The 19,820-nt window shown below is 43.2% G+C and overlaps 1 protein-coding gene across 1 annotated transcript in view; it reads left to right on the plus strand.

Annotated features, from left to right (window-relative positions):
* The first annotated feature begins 4,684 nt into the window (after positions 1–4,684).
* BBS4 (Bardet-Biedl syndrome 4) overlaps positions 4,685–19,820 on the plus strand; it is a 481,469-nt gene continuing 466,333 nt past the window's right edge. The window contains exon 1 of the mRNA XM_086959248.1: positions 4,685–4,757. Coding sequence (XP_086815374.1) covers positions 4,734–4,757 — 24 coding nt within the window. The 5' untranslated portion in view covers positions 4,685–4,733. The remainder of the gene's footprint in view (positions 4,758–19,820) is intronic.

Consider the following 19,820-nt stretch of genomic DNA (forward strand, 5'->3'; position numbering starts at 1 on the left):
AAGATGTTGACTTTTTTTTATATCTATCAAAAAATAAAAGAACAACAACGATATAGCATAGCGCCCCAACAAGGAGCTGTAGTGTCACATTACTGCTACATTGGATATCACGTATTTGGTCTAGCCACATTACTTTGTTATTCATACACCCACACCCACGTCCACCGCATATCCCCTCCTCCATTGTCGCACATATCAATCTATGGAGACCACTAAGATAGGTTCCAGAAGCAACCCACGGTATTCTGCCCACCTCTTCCGAATCTTGGGGTGTTTCTGCGGGCATCCTCTTGCTTTAAAAATTGCCAACTCCAACCCCATGCAAAAATCAAGACTCCCTTTTCCACACCCCAACCAGTGGTGGGGACACGTCTTTCCATGCCCTTGCAATGTCACGCTTAGCCAATGTAAGAACCAGTAGTAGTAAATGCAATTTAAAGATGTTCCCCCCATTGTCATCTGTAATGTGAAGCAATGCCAGGCGAGGTGTTTATGGATTGTCCCACCCGAGAACCTCTGAAATACACGTTATAACCCCACACCAGAACCTGGAGAGTGTGGTACACTGCCACACCATGTGCATAACAGTACGATCGGATATGTGGCACCGCAGGCAAAGCGAAGATGCAGTCAGTCCGGCCCGCCAGAGCTTATACCTGGAGTAATAGACCCTATGAAGATATTTAAATTGGATATATCATAATTGCGTCACAATGGCCACAGTTATTGGGATTCCAGAGTCTCTGCCCAGTCTTCATCGTCAAGTGGGCCAATATCTTGCTGCCAGGCCGCACATGTTTTTTACCTGGCATAGTGGAGCTGTTTGTTACTAATGTTCAGTAGATCTTAGTAATCTTATGTTCCCCTAGGTCTACCATAAATACTTTGGCTTCAATGGGACTTAATTCTGGCACGGTTTCCTTATGCATGAGATAAGGTGAAAAAGCATGGCATAACTGGAAGTATCTATAGAATTGCGATTTGTGCATTGTATACTCTTGTTGCAGTTCTTGAAAGGAACTCAATGTCTGACCATGAAGGACATCACCTACCCTAGAAATACCTATGGCCTCCCAGCCTGAAAACCGGGTAGCCCTACTAGGGAAGGATGGAGACCATTGTGCTATAAAGGTGTCTCTTTTGTTAATCGACCCCATCATCCCATTTGTTGTAAAGATCCCTTCCAAATCCTAAATACTGTGGTGGTAGCCTGAGGCAGTGCTTTTAGGGCCGAGCTTGCATACAGAATCCTGTAAAGTGACAGATTGCCCATCTGCAAGCGCTCAAGTGAATAAGCTGTATCTCCTCTGTCCCCATGCCACCAATCATTCAGGACAAGAAGATGTGAGGCCGCACAATGTGCATAATATACATCCAGTATTGCTATGCCTCCAGAGTAAGTCGATTGGAAGCATGTTTTCAATGCTACTCCAGCTGCACCACCTCCCCAGAGGAAATGGCGAAGAATGGAATTAAGTTGTCTAAACCAGATGGAAGGGATCAGGTATGTGGGAATTTGGTGCTGGTATAATAAGCGAGGCAATGTGACCATCTTAAAGATGGCGGATCTGCCAAATAGGGAGAGAGGTAGATGGGACCAGGAGTGGGTCTGTTCTTTGATCTGTGCCCACAGCGGGGCTAGGTTCTTTTCCCAAGATATAGGTTGGGAGGCTGACAGAAAGACCCCAAGATACTTAAATCCCTCACGCACCACTTTCATCTGGCATGCCACATGTCTTCCACTCTGTAGATACCACAAATATGATTTGCAGGCATTCATATAAAGACAAAGATGTCTCTCCAAAGATTTGCATGATTCGGAGTAGTATGGGCCCGACCTATCTGGTCGCGTGAAGAGGAATAGAACATCGTCTGCGTGGAGTGCGATGCAGTCAGAAATCTCGGCCCAGCCACTCAAAGCCTTAAAACTGTGCGTCAATCCGCACCCAGGCCGTCAGAGGCTCCATGGCCAACGCTAAGAGGTATGGAGAAAGGGGGAAACCCTGACGGGTTCCATGCCTAATAGAGAAGACTGGTGATGTAGAATCTGCCATTCGAACTGAGGCGGTTATGTCAGTATACAGGAGTTTGATATATTTGAGGAGACTGGGACCAAAGTTTAATCTCCTCAAAAGTGCAAATATGTAGGTCCAGCTAAGGGAGTCAAATGCCCTGTCGATGTCTGCCAACAGGAGTGCCGCTGGCTCTCCGAGGCGATCAACCGATGCAATGGTATTTTGTACCCGTCGAATATTGTGTTGTGTAGTGCGGCCCGTCATAAATCCTGTCTGGTCGGGGTGGACTAGATGCGTAATGTATGGTACTATACGGTTGGCTATAACTTTGGCTAGAAGTTTTGCTTTGATGTTAAGAAGTGAAATTGGGCAATATGAGGCGTGTTGTTCAAGGGGTCAACTGGGTTTGAGAAATACAACGATTTTAGCATGGCGCTAGACCGTGGGAGTACACCCACGTTGGAGGGACGCATTTAGTGCTACCAGGTAGGGAGGTGACAGAAGGGTCTGATATTTCTTATAAAATTCCAACAGGAATCCGTTCGGGTCAGGTGCTTTACCCGGTCGCATCTCAGACAACGCCGTCTGGAGCTCTTCCACTGTGATTGGAGCCTCTAATTCCTCAGTCCCTGAATCTGCCAGGGCACGTGAGGGCAGGTCATCTATGAATTTATGGACCAGATGTGACGAGACAATCTCACTGGGATCATATAGAGTCTCATAATATCTGGCAAAGCTTGCTGCAATTTGTGCGGGATCAGTGAGTACAGTCTTGGCAGGGCCACGGATACTCGGAATAGTCATAGGGCAGAGCGTCCTCTGAAAGAGGCAGTGTAAAAGCGTGCTCTATTTATCACCCCATTGATAAATTCTGTTAAGTGTAGTGAGCCAAGCCATTTTGGCCTCATCCATCAATTCACTGGCGTATAATTGCTTTGTGTGGGCTATTTTGCGACGCGCTACGCCACCTTCCTCGCTCCTACTACTGTGCTCCAAATCAATGAGCTGGGCCTCCATTAGAATAAGCTGCTCACGAAGCTGCCTACGCTGCGCTGTGCAATACGCAATATCTACCCCCCTCAGTGTCGGCTTCATAGCTTCCCAAAGGGTCTCTGGGAATTCCACCGTCCCAGGGAAGGGCGTACGTACCCCAATCGCAAGTCCAAGAGTGTAGGGGAATGGTCAGAGAGACCTCTGGGCAATATTGCTGTTGCATCTAATCTATGTATATGCGCGGCTGATGGGAAAATATAGTCAAGTAGAGAGAATGGTACTAGAGAAATATGTGTAGCCCGTGTCCGATGGATGAAGCCACCGTCAAGTGTCAACCTAGTCCATTACCTGTAATAAGAGCTGCAGTTTTTATTCTCTGGGCTCTACGGGTCTGCCCGTACTATGCTATTGGTCTTTCTGGTGACATATGATGTTTTTCCAGTCACCCCCATCTATCGTAAGCATTGGGGATCTCTACCCATAATCCCATCAAGTGTTTTGTCAGGTTCCAGGCTAATGGCGGAGGAGCATACACACTACCTAGGGGGAGCGACTCACCATATAATGTACCCGTGATGAAGATGAATCTGCCCTGGGGGTCTGTCCATATTTTTTCATGAATGAATGGGATTCTGCAATGGAACAATAAGGCGACCCCCGGGAGCCCATAGTGAATCTAGAGTGGAAAGTCTGCACATATCTGAAACGCCACAGGCACTTTTTGTCCTCTAGTGGAGATGGGATCACAGCATATGTAAATGATTGTGAAGAGAACCAAGGATAATAAAGATTGCCGGTAAGTAATCGGGCTATTAACTAGTGTGTATGTCGAAACAAGAAGAAAGACTTCACATGATGGAATACAGTCTTGCCCAGTGTATCCTTGTAAACGTAGTTTAAAGTCGGGTAGTGCTGTGCTTCCAAAACCCCAAAATGGATTAAAATTCTCGTATTGGCTGTTACAAGATGTGATTGACAAGTCTCAAGCTAATATATGAAGGTTCCATAACAAAATAAACTAATTGTCGAGAGTAGCTAATCCAAAGCCCATGCATATCGCAAAAGTCAATACAGGAAGCTGATAAAAAGCTCCTGAAAGTGCCTAAAGAATACAATATGTTTGTCATGCAAGGTAAATGTCGTACACATATCAAGCCCAAGAAAGACCATGCCTAATAAGCTACTTAATAGTGTGTTCTCTTTCTTTTATGGTGAGAACGGTATGCTTTGACATATCCTGCCTAGTTCAAATATAAATTGCAGCATGGTAGTTATATTAAAGGGCAATCAAAATTCTAATAAATAATGCTCTAGAAAACTATTTTATAGTTTGTTTACTTGGTGATATATTTATTACTAAACTCCAACAGGAAGCACGGTGCTAACGTTCGACAATGTTCTGTCTCTACAGTTCATAGCTGTACAGAAAGTATTAATTTGTATCTTAAATTCGTAAAGAAACAAATAGATTACAAATCATTTCTGATCTACACTGTTCAATACTCTCTCATAACACTGTAGTCCTTTTGGTTCAAACGGGAAAAGCACGGCCCTATTCTCCTTTTACTCGTTTAAAATAAAATGACCACGAGTTGTTTCCTATCAAAGATGGCCACTGCATTGGTGGTAACTCCTGTTTCGTTTACATCCTAAGCATTTATACAGCCACTTCCGGTTCAGAATTCCAGCTTGTCTCTTGGCAACGGCGCCGAAGCTGCAGAAATCATGGCGGAGGAGAAGCTGCAGGAGGTGAGGAGACTGGGGTTTGGGCCGGTAGACTTCAATAGTGTAAAGATGGAAACGTCATGTATTGAAGGGAGATAATAAACCTACGCCAAAGATAAGCACAGTGAAAACCCGCGCATCGCAGAGTGAACGACACATTGCACAATGTGGCAATTCACTGCAAAGGAAAATAAAACACGCAAAATGCGTGGTAGTAATGGAAATGGAAAATAAGACCTGCGAGGACATTAGGGAGGAAGACGGCAGGATTTCGGGGTGGAATCATGAGCAGAGTCAGTGACAGTTTCTTTGCCGATGCGTATTTATTCATACATTCCTCATAGTCCCCAAAGAAAACGACAGTGAGGAAAAATGCGATAGTAAAGGTGTCGGCTTACCTTTGGGAAAACCCCAACACTTTATAACATACCCTAGTGTGTTAATAAACTGCCGTAGACAGAATCTGTCAGGGTGTAATACAGCATTACACAACATAGCATACCCTAAATTTCAGAATAAAGTCCAGCATGAAATAACACCATAACACAATACTATACAACATATTACTCCTTAACATAAAACAGCATAGCCTGATAAAATACAAGATAATATAACCTAACATAACATGTTAGAAGGCACTGTAGGACCATAATACGCCCTAAACTAGCATCACGACTCACCATAACACAGTGTAGCACTACGCAGCAACATAATACATCACACTATAAAAACACAGCATAGCACAGGAAAACTGCTTTAGTGTCAACAAATTGCCGCAAGATTATTATGTGTGTCTCCGACCCCTCCAGTGAGCTTTCTGTTGAACTTTGCTGCAGCACAAGTCTGCCGCTCGGGTCCCAGTTTCTTCTTTGTCGCCTCCAGTGTTTCTTTGGGTTTGAAGTCATCCTTCTTTATTACTTATAAAGTTCTCCTTAGCACTAGCACTTGCACAATACAAGTATTGTCCAGGGCTTCTTGATAGGCCACATCCTCTCCCAATGAGGCTGAGCTAGACCAGTCGACCTTGAAGGTGGGGAACTGGGTTCGAGTCTCGGCATAGACGCTCAACATCCTATAATTCTTGGCAAATTACTTCATCTCCCCAAGCCTAACAAAAATGAATGTGTCCATCTGTAACGCAACTGGTGCTCATGTAAAGCCCTCTGATACCTTCAGGTCTAGTTTGCGCTACAAAAAACTGCAAAACAAATAAAATAAAACATTTAGCAATTTTGTGCATTTTACTTATCCAGGAACATGTGAAACTCTTCGATTTCCCCATCTGCGACACTTGGAGTCACTGATCTTGTGGTACTGAAGAGAGGGAGAGCTAGGAGGATGGTGTCTATCTTTTTCCGACATGTTCATATTGTTGCTCTATTTCTCAACTGGCCCTGGGCAGTACTTTCACTGCTGTGTGACTGACCTCTCGAACTTCACATATCGCAAAAGACCACACCAAGCTCTCCCACGGTGAACAACTATTACCGCGCCGGCAACACTACGCATGGCTTTGCGTCGCATGGGCAATGCATGCGACGTTACCACGCGTGGACATTGCGACGTAAACCATTACATCGCATGCGTGTGCGATGTAATGGCAATGCTGGAACCGGGAGCACAGACGGCAACGCTGCACAGGAACCACGAGTAAACAAAGTTAAGGGTATGTTTTAAGGGCTTAGGGTTTGGTGTAGTGTTAGAGGGTGGTAGTGTATGCTACTGTTAGGGCTTAGGGGCAGGGGGTCGTAGTCTATGGTCATGTTTGAGCATTTAGTTTTTTTTAAAATTTATTTAGGATGCGGGGAAATGGGAGCTGTTGTAAAGGCATTTCGTATGCATTTCTAAGGACATGCAAACTAATGCCATACATTGTAATAGCATGCGTTGTGACGTACATCGGAAACTAAAAACTGCTTTGTAAAGGCATGCGTTGTTTTGATTTGCGATGTATCATTATACAGCCTCTCCCACCACCCAGTGAGCCCAGCCGACCGACCTCAGCCTTGATATTTGCCACTTCAGCATGAGGCCACTAAATATAGAAGTGACTAACTGCTCCTTATCGCCATAACATTTTCAAAGGCGCCTTATGGAAAGGCAGTCTTTTTAGGAAAAAAACCCGTCAGATTTCTAAGTAAACCATAGGATTACTAAAAGCAGCACCAAAAAACACCTTTAAACATTGCATTCGCATACTTGGATCCTTGGAATGATTTCTTCACTGCACATGAAAAATGAAAGTAGACATGGCAACCTGCCTGCTGACTTGAACGGTCTAGCGGCAGAGCTATGGGAGGGAATAAATGGTCTTTGAATGCCTTGCACATCTCCCGCCAAGTCAGACAGCACCTCTGCAAGGATGGCTGCCAGCAAAAGTTATCGGGCTGCTGGCGGCTGCAAATCTCGCAGACGCTGCCATACTTAACATGGGCACCAGAGAATCTGACGAGCAATTTTACAGCGCGCAGGCTTCTTTCCTAGAAAAAAAATGTGTGCTTTAAAAATAAAACGAGACCGCTTGTTTCAATGATTTTACCATTTTGTCTCCATCTTTTTGAGGTCCGATCCTTCTCGGCACCTCAGTATGCATTTCCTGTCTCTCCAGAGCCTCCCTGATATCTTCCTAGTGCTGCTTCCTGTTGTTCAAATAGTCTTTGCTGAAAAATGCTTGCTTTTTACACCTTTTTGGAATACTAAAGCCCTTACCACCCCCTCTTCTGGCCTTCGGCAACACATGCTACACCTCACAAGGCCCCCACCACCACCATCGACTTTACATTTTAAGAAAGGCCTGATCGCATAATGCCAGTCTAGGTTATGCCTTGCTGGTATAGAACTGTATAGCATATGGCGCGTAGACATCCTCTTATCTTTAAATTAGGCTGTCTCTGGCCAGTCTTTTATCCATCTTTACCCTTCTACCTGATAATCTCATGCTTTGATGTAAGCCCCGGGGCCATTTTTACATGCCTACATGTGCGCTTGTGCACCAAGATGTACCTCTCATTGTGGCGGCTGAACACCTTTCGCCCATGCTTTACCATCTGAGGACCATTCAGCTGCAAGTGCCATTACTATGTAATGGGATTTAATTTCAGTGCTACTAAGTGGTCCCTTGAAATAAGTATAGAACACAAGGCTAAAATAACATCTGAGATCAGTACAATGATGCATTCTACATTCAGAGCTAGTGCTAACAGACCACTTTATGCTGAAAGGACACAATGTCTCCAGGCCTGGGCTTTGATTTCTACAATCAGTGTATTTTGGGAGTTGTTTGCTTTAATTGAACCAGCTGTACTAATGCAACCGATTTATCATTTGTAAAACAAAAGCCAGGAATGGAAACATGGAGACAAATCAGGCAAAGCTGCTTCTAGCTGGCAATAAAGACGCATGTGGAGGCATCCGAAAAAGATAACAAGCACAGAATCGAAACCAGTGGTGCGTGTGCACCACAGAGCAGCGGGGGCGAGGAAGCCTGTCTTCTGTGCCGCGTTGATGCGTGTGCTAGACACCGGCGGGAATGGGCGGAACAAAGGCGGGACATGCGCTCGCCTTTGCCCAATTGGGTGCTGTATTTAGTTTTTTAAAAGCATGCTACAACCAATTGCGGCCTGTGAAAGCAAAACCACACGCACGAGCGTGTGGTGAGCTTTCTGAAGCCCATAAAAAGAGGTCTCGCGTTACGCGAGTACTGCTACGCACTGCAACGCTAGGTGCGAGACCTAAAAACGTGATGAAGAATTTAGAACCAGGGCTTTGACAACTTGACTTTGAAAGGTTCGGGGCCTGTAGATTTTCTAGAATTTCGCTATATTCAAAATAACCATCCCTTTCAAAACTAAAGTCTGAAGTGTTAAGTGAAAGATGGACTCCACAGTGTTTTTTCCGTTTTAATAACTAACGAGAATGTTAAATTATGTATTGATGACAAAATAAAAGTGTGGTTTCCTTGGCAGGCATATTGCTTACATTGTTGCTAAGAATTTCGTTTTTTCGCACCCTGGTCCTGCATGTGCCTTATGCCTATTGTAATGTTTTTGGAGTTGACACCTAACCTCGACTGATTACACCAGCTCTTTTCCCATGGACTACTGAAAAATTTTAAGTTTTGGTCCCTGGTAACCTTTTTAGGTCGAGCCTGAGCCAGTGCAGATGCGAAGCTCTGGCGATCTGCTGTAGTGGAGGAGGGAATAGAAGCCCCACCCACTCTCCGCCCATATTTGCCAATGCCTTGTGTCATTGTCCGTCCTCAAACTACGGTTGTTACATGGTGTGAGTTATGTAGACTGTGAGCACTATTTTCTTAATCCAGTTTCTCTTAATGCAGGCACCCCATGCTGTGGTGCCTTCTTTACAACTCCACCCTCCCTCCCGTTGTCCGTGCCTTCTTTGACCACCCCACATAAATAAAACGCATTGTCATTATGGTTTGCTTTGTTCGACGTTATGTGGTCTATGTTTTTTTTCCCCCCTAGCGCCGGGACACTCTATGGAGTAGCCGCACGCTCCATAAATATGAGCTAACGTAACAATGCCAAAATCTTAAACTCACGTAAATGCGAGACCCCTTGCATTGCAAAAGCTTGTGTAGCCTGTCGCCAACAAGGCCCCCGCAGCCCACGTGGTACGGGTGAAGCACAAACTCCTGCGCTCCCCCTCAGCACAGTACCCTGGCGTAACAGCTACTGGCAGGCAGTCTGGAGGGGGCCTGGCTCCCTCTATGTAGTTTGCGACGATGGCGCAATTTTCCGTATGCTACTGTCAGTTGCTTTTCCCAAGAGAAGTGCTCAATAGCATTATTGGTGAGGTATCGACTTTGCAGCACGTGGTCTTGAATGCAGCTGCATTATAGCCTTGCTACGTTTCAAAACTGACAGTGCTGATCGGTAACCTCATTATTAAAAGGCCAGAATGCTACCTAACTCAAATATGTAACAATCGGGGTTTGCTTGTGTTTGAAAGGGAGCTTGTCTGGCAGTTTGGGGTGGATTTTTGTAGTGGAGCGCCAACAAGCCTGATTTGCATATGGACGGCCTCTGTCTGGAGAGGCCTACTGGGTAAAATGTGCTGGATTTGAATGTTTCCCTCAGCAGTTGCCAGCGGCCGAGACTTTTAAAGCCATCTACCTATTACTTTTTTTGTTTTCCTATGTGCCACGTCCCAATTGAAGTCTGTATTCACCGTCTGTAGTCTTATAAACATCTAAAGCCAGATTAGTGTCAAGATTGATTCGTCCCTTGTGACGTAGTTCTAAGAAAGAAATCCAAATCCTTTTCAGTCTGACAGTAATCCAATTACCTTTCCTGTCTGGTGCAACACTGTATGTGAGGTGTTTATTTGTGGGAAGCATGCAAGAACTTTTATGTGAGCGGAGAATTTTTTTAGAAGCAGTAGGGATGGAGGGGAGGGTTTTAACGATAGGGGGAGCTGTGTTTAATAGTGGATGGCCTAGGAGATAAAAACTGAGATTAGAAAAGCAAAAGGATCGCTTTTGGTGATACTAGTGATACGCTGACCACGGGAAGGAAGAGTCTCCATTTAAATCCTAGGGGGAGAAAAAGACTGGAGTAGAACTGTGAGTAGGTGAAATAGTGAAGGAAGTGTATTGGCTCTAGCGAGTAACAGTAAAGGGCTCAAGGGGGTGTACCTGCAGGAGGTAATTGTGGGTTTCTAACGTGCTAGAATTGACTCCGAAGGAGTATCTCTGCGCTATAGACCGCTGGGGAACCCGTCCTGGCTTTCCCTGTGAGATGGTCCCTACTGGGTATCTCCAAGGTGAAACCAGACATCCCCGGCGTATGTGGGGTGCTGTTGTGGAGATGAGACAAGCTAATGCCCAGAGTTGCCGAGTGTGCACCTGGGTCTGCCGCCTCTAACCAGTGAGCCACACCACTCCACAAGGTTGTGGAAATGTCGAAATAGTAACAGTCAAGTGAAGGAGCAAGGAATACCAGGGAACAGGGTATTTTAACTGACGAGAGGGGTCAAATAGGAGATGAGGAAGATTCAGAGTGCAAAGAGCGTAATAATCCGGACCAGGACATGGGGCTTGAATAAGGCAAGCGACAGTAGCAATAGGAGACATTGACATAGAGAGCTGTTCAATTGAGAATAGCGAAACACAGGTCAGTAGAGGGAAAGTAACAGAAGGGCATTGCAAAATCAGGTAACCGTGTTAGATAATGCCTTGTCTTTAGAAACACTGGCATATTTATGAATATTGTGGCACAAGGCAGCGCAGTCACACTGTTGCGCTGTCACAGGGAAAAGGAAGGAATGCGCCATAATAATCCAATAGAGCTCATTCCTATCCTCTTCCCTTGTGCTGCGCCAACACAGGCACCCTTGCACTTTATAACAAGTGTGCCTGTGTTGTAGGTGTCCCTTCCTGCACAAAAACAATCCTGAGTGGCTTTCTCCTCTTTCTATGTGTGCTGCAGAATACAGCACACATAGCAAGAGGAAAAAACAGGGCAAAATAAAATTATTTCTCCTTCTAACACCTCTCCTGGGGAGCCGTATTTTTTTGTCACATATCCAGGTTTACCAGGTTTGGTGAATCTGGCAATGTGTCAAAAACCATGGGAGTTGTGTGAGACACCCACGCAGTGCCCATGAAATGCCTTGCTGGCGCAGAGTAATGTAACGCAGCCATTTACGCTGCGTTGCATTACTCATGTTTTTGAACCATTTCAAAGCCACGCAAAGTGGCTTTGCATTGCTTCAGAAATATGACTTAAGGTTTGGTTACTTGGTGCAAGAGCGACGCAAACCGGGTCATAATTATTGCCATCAACTTTTTTCAACGAACCTCGTGGTTCAATGCAGCAATATTGGGGGAAACAGGAAGTCTTTTGTATTTGCTATTGCTGGATGTCCAATATTTTAACAGCAGCAAGAAGCATAGGGCATGTTGTTTATGCCGGTCCCAATTAGGGCAGGTACACATACAGTGCGCAGTTGAAAAAAACATAAATATTTGCAACTTGTCCATACCCGTGGTCTGTACGGATAGAGTTTCAGCCAAACAATATAGTCTAGCAACTACTGGTGCCATTTGACCCTGCAACTCTATGTTCCCAATCAGGAAATTATCAACCTAGCTCATAAACCTGAATACCAACCCTAAGGTGAATGCAGGCAGGTAAAAGCCTTCTACTAGCTGAGTGTTGTAGAACCCCCTGTACCTCTCTAAGCCGCATGTGGTTCTAGTTGGACAGGTTTGTTTGTGCTAGACAGAAATGTGAAAGTGCTGTATATGACAGTTTACACAAGAACCAACAGTACTGCCTCCAAAAAGTCTGACCGGGAATGAAGTAACTTGGAGTGGCTTGCGATTGTTTTCATAACAAGGTACCTTTTAATTTATAGACTTGTCCCCGATTACCCAATAGTGACAATCGTACGTCTCATGGCACCAAAGTCAACCTATTATTCACCTAAATGAAGCCTTTAGTTTACAGTCTGTGATTTGCCGAAACAGGCTTTCTCCCTGTTTGTGGGTTCATTGGACAGTTGTTTTGCTTTCTGAACAGCTGAACAATTTCTCGAGATACCACTCACTATTGAAACTCTCTGCCCAGTCTAATTACTTGCAGGAAAGACTTAACTTTTGGCATGACTAACTAGCAGGCTCTTTAGAATCTTAAAAGTTGTAGTGTGTATATAGTCATTTTGGTTTATGGTAATAAATGTCCCGTTAAAATACAAGCCTATATAGATATATTTTTATTAATATAGCACAATCATGAATCTTTGTAAAGTGACTCAGAGTTTTGACACAATACCTAATATTTGGCATAATACATGTAACCTACAATGAATTGCACAAGCAAAGCACCACAGAAAATTCACTAAAAGGAGGAGTGTGGTTCCTAGCTTCCAAAGGGAGTCATTCAGTAGTCTCTCTACCCTATGATTACATGATATTAGTCGGAGAACAAACATAAAATGAGGAAAATATATGCTAAATACAGATACCAAGTGGTTGTGGGGAGGCCTTTGTGGAATGCATTCCCATGCTTAATCTGCAAGATGATCGTATCTTTAACTATTCATTTTATATCCCTTCTGTGGCACTTGACCCACCCTATAGATCCAGACTTTACCTTTTTTTGTGTTCATGCCACTTGCTTGTGGCTCAATTTACGTTCTTGCTTCTCAAACGATTTTACGTAACTCTCCCACTGCTCTACTGTAGTGAGTGGGGTTTCTGTTCACTCACCGAAACATTTGAACTTAGAGTTGGGCTATGTTGTGCCACTATCTAAATGATGATGAGTGAATGTAACAAGATAGAAGCAGCCAACATGAAAGACCCCCTTATGATATAATTTGTAAAAAAAAAAAAACCTCTGTATTCTGTAGTCTCAGCACAATAGTCTTATGGGCAAACGGAAAAGCAGCAACAAGGGATACCCTAGTGAGGGCAACTGCACCTAAGAGAAGCAAGTTCCACTATTATTGCTATCTTAGATGGCGCTCATGCGTTTTCCCCCCATCCAGTTGAGATTACAGAAGCTTTTGCAGACTACTGTCATTGCCTATATCATTCAGGCAATACCAAAACATTGCTGGTGTAAATGGAGTTTTAGTCTGCCTGCACGGTCTGATGAGGGTAGGAACTTGTTGTAAGTAGTCACTGCGGTACATAAGAGTAGGAAAATTAGTTTAGAACTGCCATATGAGAAATCACCAGAGCAATGGCTTCGCTTGAGTCTTTTACAAAAGCAACAAGGCCATATCAGTCCCTTAAACCCAAGCTGCAGCTACTGTTTTAGTCGGGCCCATTTCTTTATAGATGTGAAGATGCCAACAAAGGTCCTAACATAACACCCGAGGAAGGTTATTTCAAGTCTCATTCACAACTTTCAAAACTGCTTTTTGTACCTGGCCACGCTTCTGCTACTTATAAGACTTTCTACATCAGTATTATCTGACTGATGAAAGATGAACTGAAGGAGGTGGTGGCAGTCTCCCATGAGTTTGAGATGGCTTTCAACTATGTTGAATTGGTGGAGGTTCTTTGTAAAACCCTAGAAATGGTGGGCTTAGGCGACTACTTCATCTTTAAAAGGAAGTGGCTGGAATGTCGGCCCAAATAGACATTTGAGGCTGCCTCTCTAAAACTTTATATTGCGATGGATTAAAAGCAAAAGATTGCGCCTCTCCTATGGCTGCTATTAGACAAACTATAACCATATAGGCATTAGATTCTATGATGGGCAGCTCCAAGCTCATGCTGTAAGAGGATCATATGCTGTTTACCCTCAGGGAACCTGGGACATCGATACCCATGTTAAATTCCATGATCAGCAATCTCCCAGGATCAATTGGAATAAGAACAAGGCCCTTCTCCTCTCCAACTGTACTGCAAGGACAGCAGTAGAGGAACACAGATTTCAATGGTTGCCATTAACCAAAACTACCTGGGGTTGCTAGTCAATAAGAGATTGATATGGATGATTGCTGATAATTTTCAGCTTCTTAATGCAATAAGGAGAGTGACTTTGGCAGATGTTCACTACTACTATTGTACCCGTGGTGTCAAATACAGGTGTTCACAATAGTTGCAGCCTCTAGTTAGAGTTATTTGCTAAGCATTCTGCCTCTTCATTTCCCACTTTTAGTACTGCAGACCATGAGCAAGAGTATAAGGAACAGTATATGGCCTGAAAGGAGTCTCAAACACAAGCCGGTTAAGTTACACACAATCACTGTCTCTGGAGTTCTACAGCTGCTGGACATGGACCTATATCAGCTGGCACATCAACTGTCACCACTAATATATGCTTACCGGGTTTTAGGATGATAAAGAGATACATGTAAGGGCTTGTTATGGTGGTGCACAGCTAGTATAAGTTGCATCATACAGTTACAGGTTTGGTCTTTAATGCTGAGGAAAAAAATATCTGTATACTTAGGTGTATGGCCTCTTGCAGGATCAGATGACTACTTGACTTTCCTTTGTGCCAATACATTCTGAAGTTATCCTATGGTATGACTTAGAAGGACACTTATGACATACGTAGATCAAATGTTTCTATTTATTGATTGTATGCGCATGATTTGCGGTGAGCTAGGGTTATTGTTGTCCTTGCTGACTAAGGTGTAACAATTTGATGTTGATACATATGATGGAACGAACGCATAATAAAATATAAATAACAAAGTCTTAAAAACAGGAAATCGGTGTCTACTGGATCGTGTCAGTTTTGTGGATATTTAATACCAGTATTTGTAAAGAGCGAACAATTAGCCGACGGTGTCAAGGCGCTGGGGGCCGTCGAAGATTAAGCAAACTATTGCCCAGAGTCACATGGTGCTGAGCTAACCTGCCACCGTGGAACGAACCGTGAACCCCCGTGTTTCGGAGTCAGCCGCCTTGGCCGCTGCACCACACCTCTTCCATTTAGAACCCACTCATTCAGTAGATCTATTCTGTAGCTGATCAACAAAAGTAATGGCTCGCTAGATCTTTATGAGATAGAGACAAAGTGATATGAAATGAGGCTTTTCAATCAGTTAATGTGTATTTGCTTAATGAAGCCTTATGAGTTATCATGCAAGGTACCCCACACGTATAAACCGGACCCAGTAGGTCAGTATAGCCTCAGTCCCCCCTCCAACCCTCCAGGATTGATAATGAAGCATGCCCGTATAATCACCTCATCTCACCCAAAAATTCTGCTTTCTGGTCTAGCTTCATAACCCTCAATGAGATTGGCACTCTAAATCTATTGCCATCCTTGAAATATTCTATCTACTTCATTAACGTCCTTCCCTCCAAATTCATAATAAGTTCATTCACACCCTACTCCCAGTTTAGACTAGGATAATCAATGCCTCTCTCAACCAAAGCTCCCTACCCAACTGCCTAAAAATTGGTCGGGCTACCCTATTCTAAAAAACAACTCCGACCACAACACCTACCGCCCCTTCTCCACAATCCCTACTCTGACCAAACTCCTACAAAATGTGTGCACTTACTGCTCCACAATCACATTGGACAATTCCAACTCCTAGACCACTATCAATCTGGCTTACGATCGGGTAATAGCACTGAAACTGCCATGGTCCACATTGTCGACGATACCCTTCACTCACTTGACCTCAATGAATCCTGCTTCCTGATCCTACTGGATCTGTCAGGAACCTTTGACACCACCAACCATGCTACCCTGCTTGACCTTCTAGAACATGGGATGGGCCTCTCTGACACCCTGCTAAAATGGTTCTCCTCTTTTCTACAAAACAGGTTGCTGCGCTTCCGAATCAATCACTCTCTTTCCGAGCAGTTTCCACTATTGCTAGTGTTCTCCAAAGCTCTATCCTCTCCATGACATTTTTCAACCTCTACATGGAGCCCTTTACGAAAATCCTCCTAAATCTCCTACCATATGTATGCTGATGACACCCAACTCTACATGAGAATAACCCCCCTCGAAGACATTTAAACCCTCAATAACTTACTGGGGGTATAAACACCCTAGCAATAATGGGTGTAAACACCCTAACAATAATGCAACCATGGCTGACTTGTAACCACTACAAGCTGATTGCCCTTAAAACTGAATTCTTCCTGATTGCACCACCCACTACCACCCCTAATGTCAAAGACTGTCTCCCTCTTCTCTCTACCTTGAATTACACACCACACATCGACTCCCCCAAATCCCTAGGTATAACCTTGGACCAAGACCTCTCCATGCAAAAACACATCAGTCCCATCACTAGAGGAGCTAACCATTAGTTGCATATCCTTGGGAAACTAAAACTTTCCTCTCCACGGCTTACCTCACAATCTCGACTCCTGCATTTGTGCTTTCAAAACTAGACTATGGTAGCTCTACTTTTGTGAGCCGCGCGAAAACATCACTTGCACCTTTGTAGGCTATACTTAATGCATTTGCTAGGCTTACGAAGGGATAAAAAAAATCCCATCACCCCTGACTTTCAAGCACTGAATTGGCTACCCTTGGAGGCTACGAGGCATTTCAGAATTGCTTGCATGACCCACACAGATCCCATCGTAACTGTTCTAGAAACTGAAGCTATCTGGTGGAAACGGATACTCCTGCAAAACCTAGAGCACCTTACTACTTAAGCCACAAAAGTTCAAGAAAAAGAAAACGTCCAACCGATCCTTCTCGAATATGGCCCTGAATATTCGGAACTCTCTCCCTACTTAAATTACATGCACCCCATCCACATCCTTCTTCAGGAAAGAACTCACAATCTTTCTATACAACAAATTCCTCTCTCACTGAGGACTAGGCCTAGCCCGTCCTCTTGTTTAGACCCCCTCTCCATCTCTTCTCGCAATGAAACAGGTCTTAGTCTTTGACCTGGACCACACATGCTGCCTCTTTCTCTCATGCTTACCACATTCACATGTACTATATTTTAATATTTTGTACTTATCTCCTTGCTTTTCCTTCTCACACGCAATATATTTTGTACTTTTATCTATTGTTGCCTTATTCCTTCATGTCCTCCCTTTTGTCTCCTTTTCCCAGTTTCTGTAAAGTGTGCTGTCATCCGTAAGAGTCTTACTCACAAAATACCAACGTCTGATAAATAAATATCCACTCACTCCCCATTTCTGGAAGAAACTAAAACTTCTGTCTCTCAATAAATACCTAACCCCCCCACCCCACACACACACACCCTCCCCACTAAACCTTCTGTTTGGCCTGTTGCTCCTACCCCACGCAAATCTGAGCATCTCTACCTCGTGGAAAACTGTGCATTTACTCTCCACATCTTCGTAACTCCATGCCATTACTACATCAGAACCATAGCGTTCACTTATCCCACAGCCTGTCATATACCTCTTTTATATACAGTTAACATGTATTTTTACTTAAGCTTATGTAACCAGGGTAGTTGCTACTATTTTGTTTAAGTATCCCACTGTATATGTTGTTTAGATATTCCACTGTATGTGGTTTATGCTATTTACACTGTACTATGTATTTGTATTTACTGTTTATGTACCTGTAATTGCAGTAGTGCTTTCTCTGTGAAGCGCTCTGATACCTTCAAGGTCAAGTTCGCGCTATATAACACTCATTGTATAAAAATAAATATACATCAAATAGAAGTCCTTACCAACTTAAAAAGGTTGTAAAACGTAAGTAAGTAGTATAATCATGGGTTACCATGGCAGCTTAGTTGGGTAATGTCACTGAATGTTTTGAGAAACTCCAGTGTAATGATAAAGGTGTGACTTGTAATATATGACGTAATTGTATTTATTGTTTTACATGGCACAAAATGAGCCCTTATTTGCATCTCGTGCTGAAGAAGCATTTCAAAGTATTCACAACTGAAAAATCTTGCCAACCCTCATTTAGTATGTTTTATATGTAGTGGCAAATGCCAGTATTATGTGCTAGCCGTGTATGATCGTGCAGAAGTTATACCCCTGCATTTTAAACCTACTTAATTCTGGTCATCTATTTTTGTTGATATCGTGCCTATTTCTGGAGAACTAGCTGCTTGAAAATATTTAGGGTCATGGGGATGGGCGTAATTGGTCTGGAAGTTGACCGTGTACCAGAAGATATGATTCCTTTAGCATGTGCAGTGAGTATATTTGCTCAATGATACAATGCCTGTCACGTTCCACTATCTTCCATATGCGAGAATCATCACAATTGTCTATTTGGGATCCAAATTAAAATTAAGCCACATTGTTTTCTTGATCAATCTTCTAGATCTCAAATTGTACTTGTATTCTGCAAAGCAGAACACATTTGCATATACTCATTGCCACTACCACATCTACAAGGAGCCTCTTCAGTAGTGTACTCTTCAGAATGTGGAGAATGATGATTGTCCAATTGACATGCAGACAGAATCTTTATTTCATTAAATTCAACGGAGGCTATCTTTATGCATAAACCTTCATTACTGCCGCTCATGCAGCCCTTTAAAGAACTTAAACACATCACAAAGTCAAATGTTCCATTCTGGATTCACAATACAGTATATATGACCATGACACACAGTTATCCTCCTCTTTTTACGCTGTGACAGGAAGAGAACTTGAAATAACTTGAATAATCTCAAACAACGTAAATAACAGTGAAGAATTCAAACTTCTCCTCTTCTTCCGGTCCAATCAAGAACTTTTCCCTACGGGAAACAAGACAAATTAATAATATTCTCCTCACAAGGGTATATGTAAAGACCCCAATTTTTTTTACAAATGGACGGTATTTCACTTTTTTTCTTTCTATACATTGTTTTTACCCAACCCTTGCAAATAATATAGAGGGTGCAGTGGGTGGGATAATAGAGGGTGCAGTGGGTGGGATAATGATAGCCTTCGTTGTCTTTAATGAAATCAAGATACTCTCTTCATGTTAATGGGATAATCGTCATTTCATTACAAGACCAGAGGGTATCATTATGCATGTATAAAGCTTTCCAAAAGTATACTGCTTACATGCTTCACATTTACAATGGTGCTGGCATTAGACAAGCCTGCTGCTTTCATGATGTTGGTAAGATTGCAACCAGTCCAGAATATTTTACTGGGCTTTGCACCTGAATGTGCAGTAAATTTTGATAGATCTATCCCTGCCTCTCTCATTATTGGTCTAACCCACCTAGCTATTGTGGTGGTAGATACTGCTTTGGGTGGTTTCACAAAGGAAATTAGTAGTTGAATATGACCATCATGTCTAAATTCTTCATTCTTTGCTCATATACCTAAATGCATCTAGCCATGCACAGTTTCAGACAATCCTGGAATGAAGGATAGAAAAGGTGACCAAACATGTTTTTGTTCTCTTTCAAATATCAAAATGTACACCGTCCGATGATAACACTCTATTGCAAGTCTCTAGAATTTTAATATCCGAAACCCTCCTGAAAAAAAGTAAGCATAGAAGTGTTGCTAATTTCTGGGAAATCTGGTTCAGAAAAAGGTAACTGTTACTTGGCCATGAAAAAATGAAACAAAGAGTTTGAGTTTCAAATTTACATCCAATAAGGAATCACAACATGCCCCCCCTTCATCATTCTTCATATTAGTGGGTCACATCCAATGCGCTGGCATCTACCAGA

The sequence above is a fragment of the Lissotriton vulgaris genome, chromosome 2_2 (genome assembly GCF_964263255.1).
Source record: "Lissotriton vulgaris chromosome 2_2, aLisVul1.2, whole genome shotgun sequence".
NCBI lineage: Eukaryota > Metazoa > Chordata > Amphibia > Caudata > Salamandridae > Lissotriton > Lissotriton vulgaris.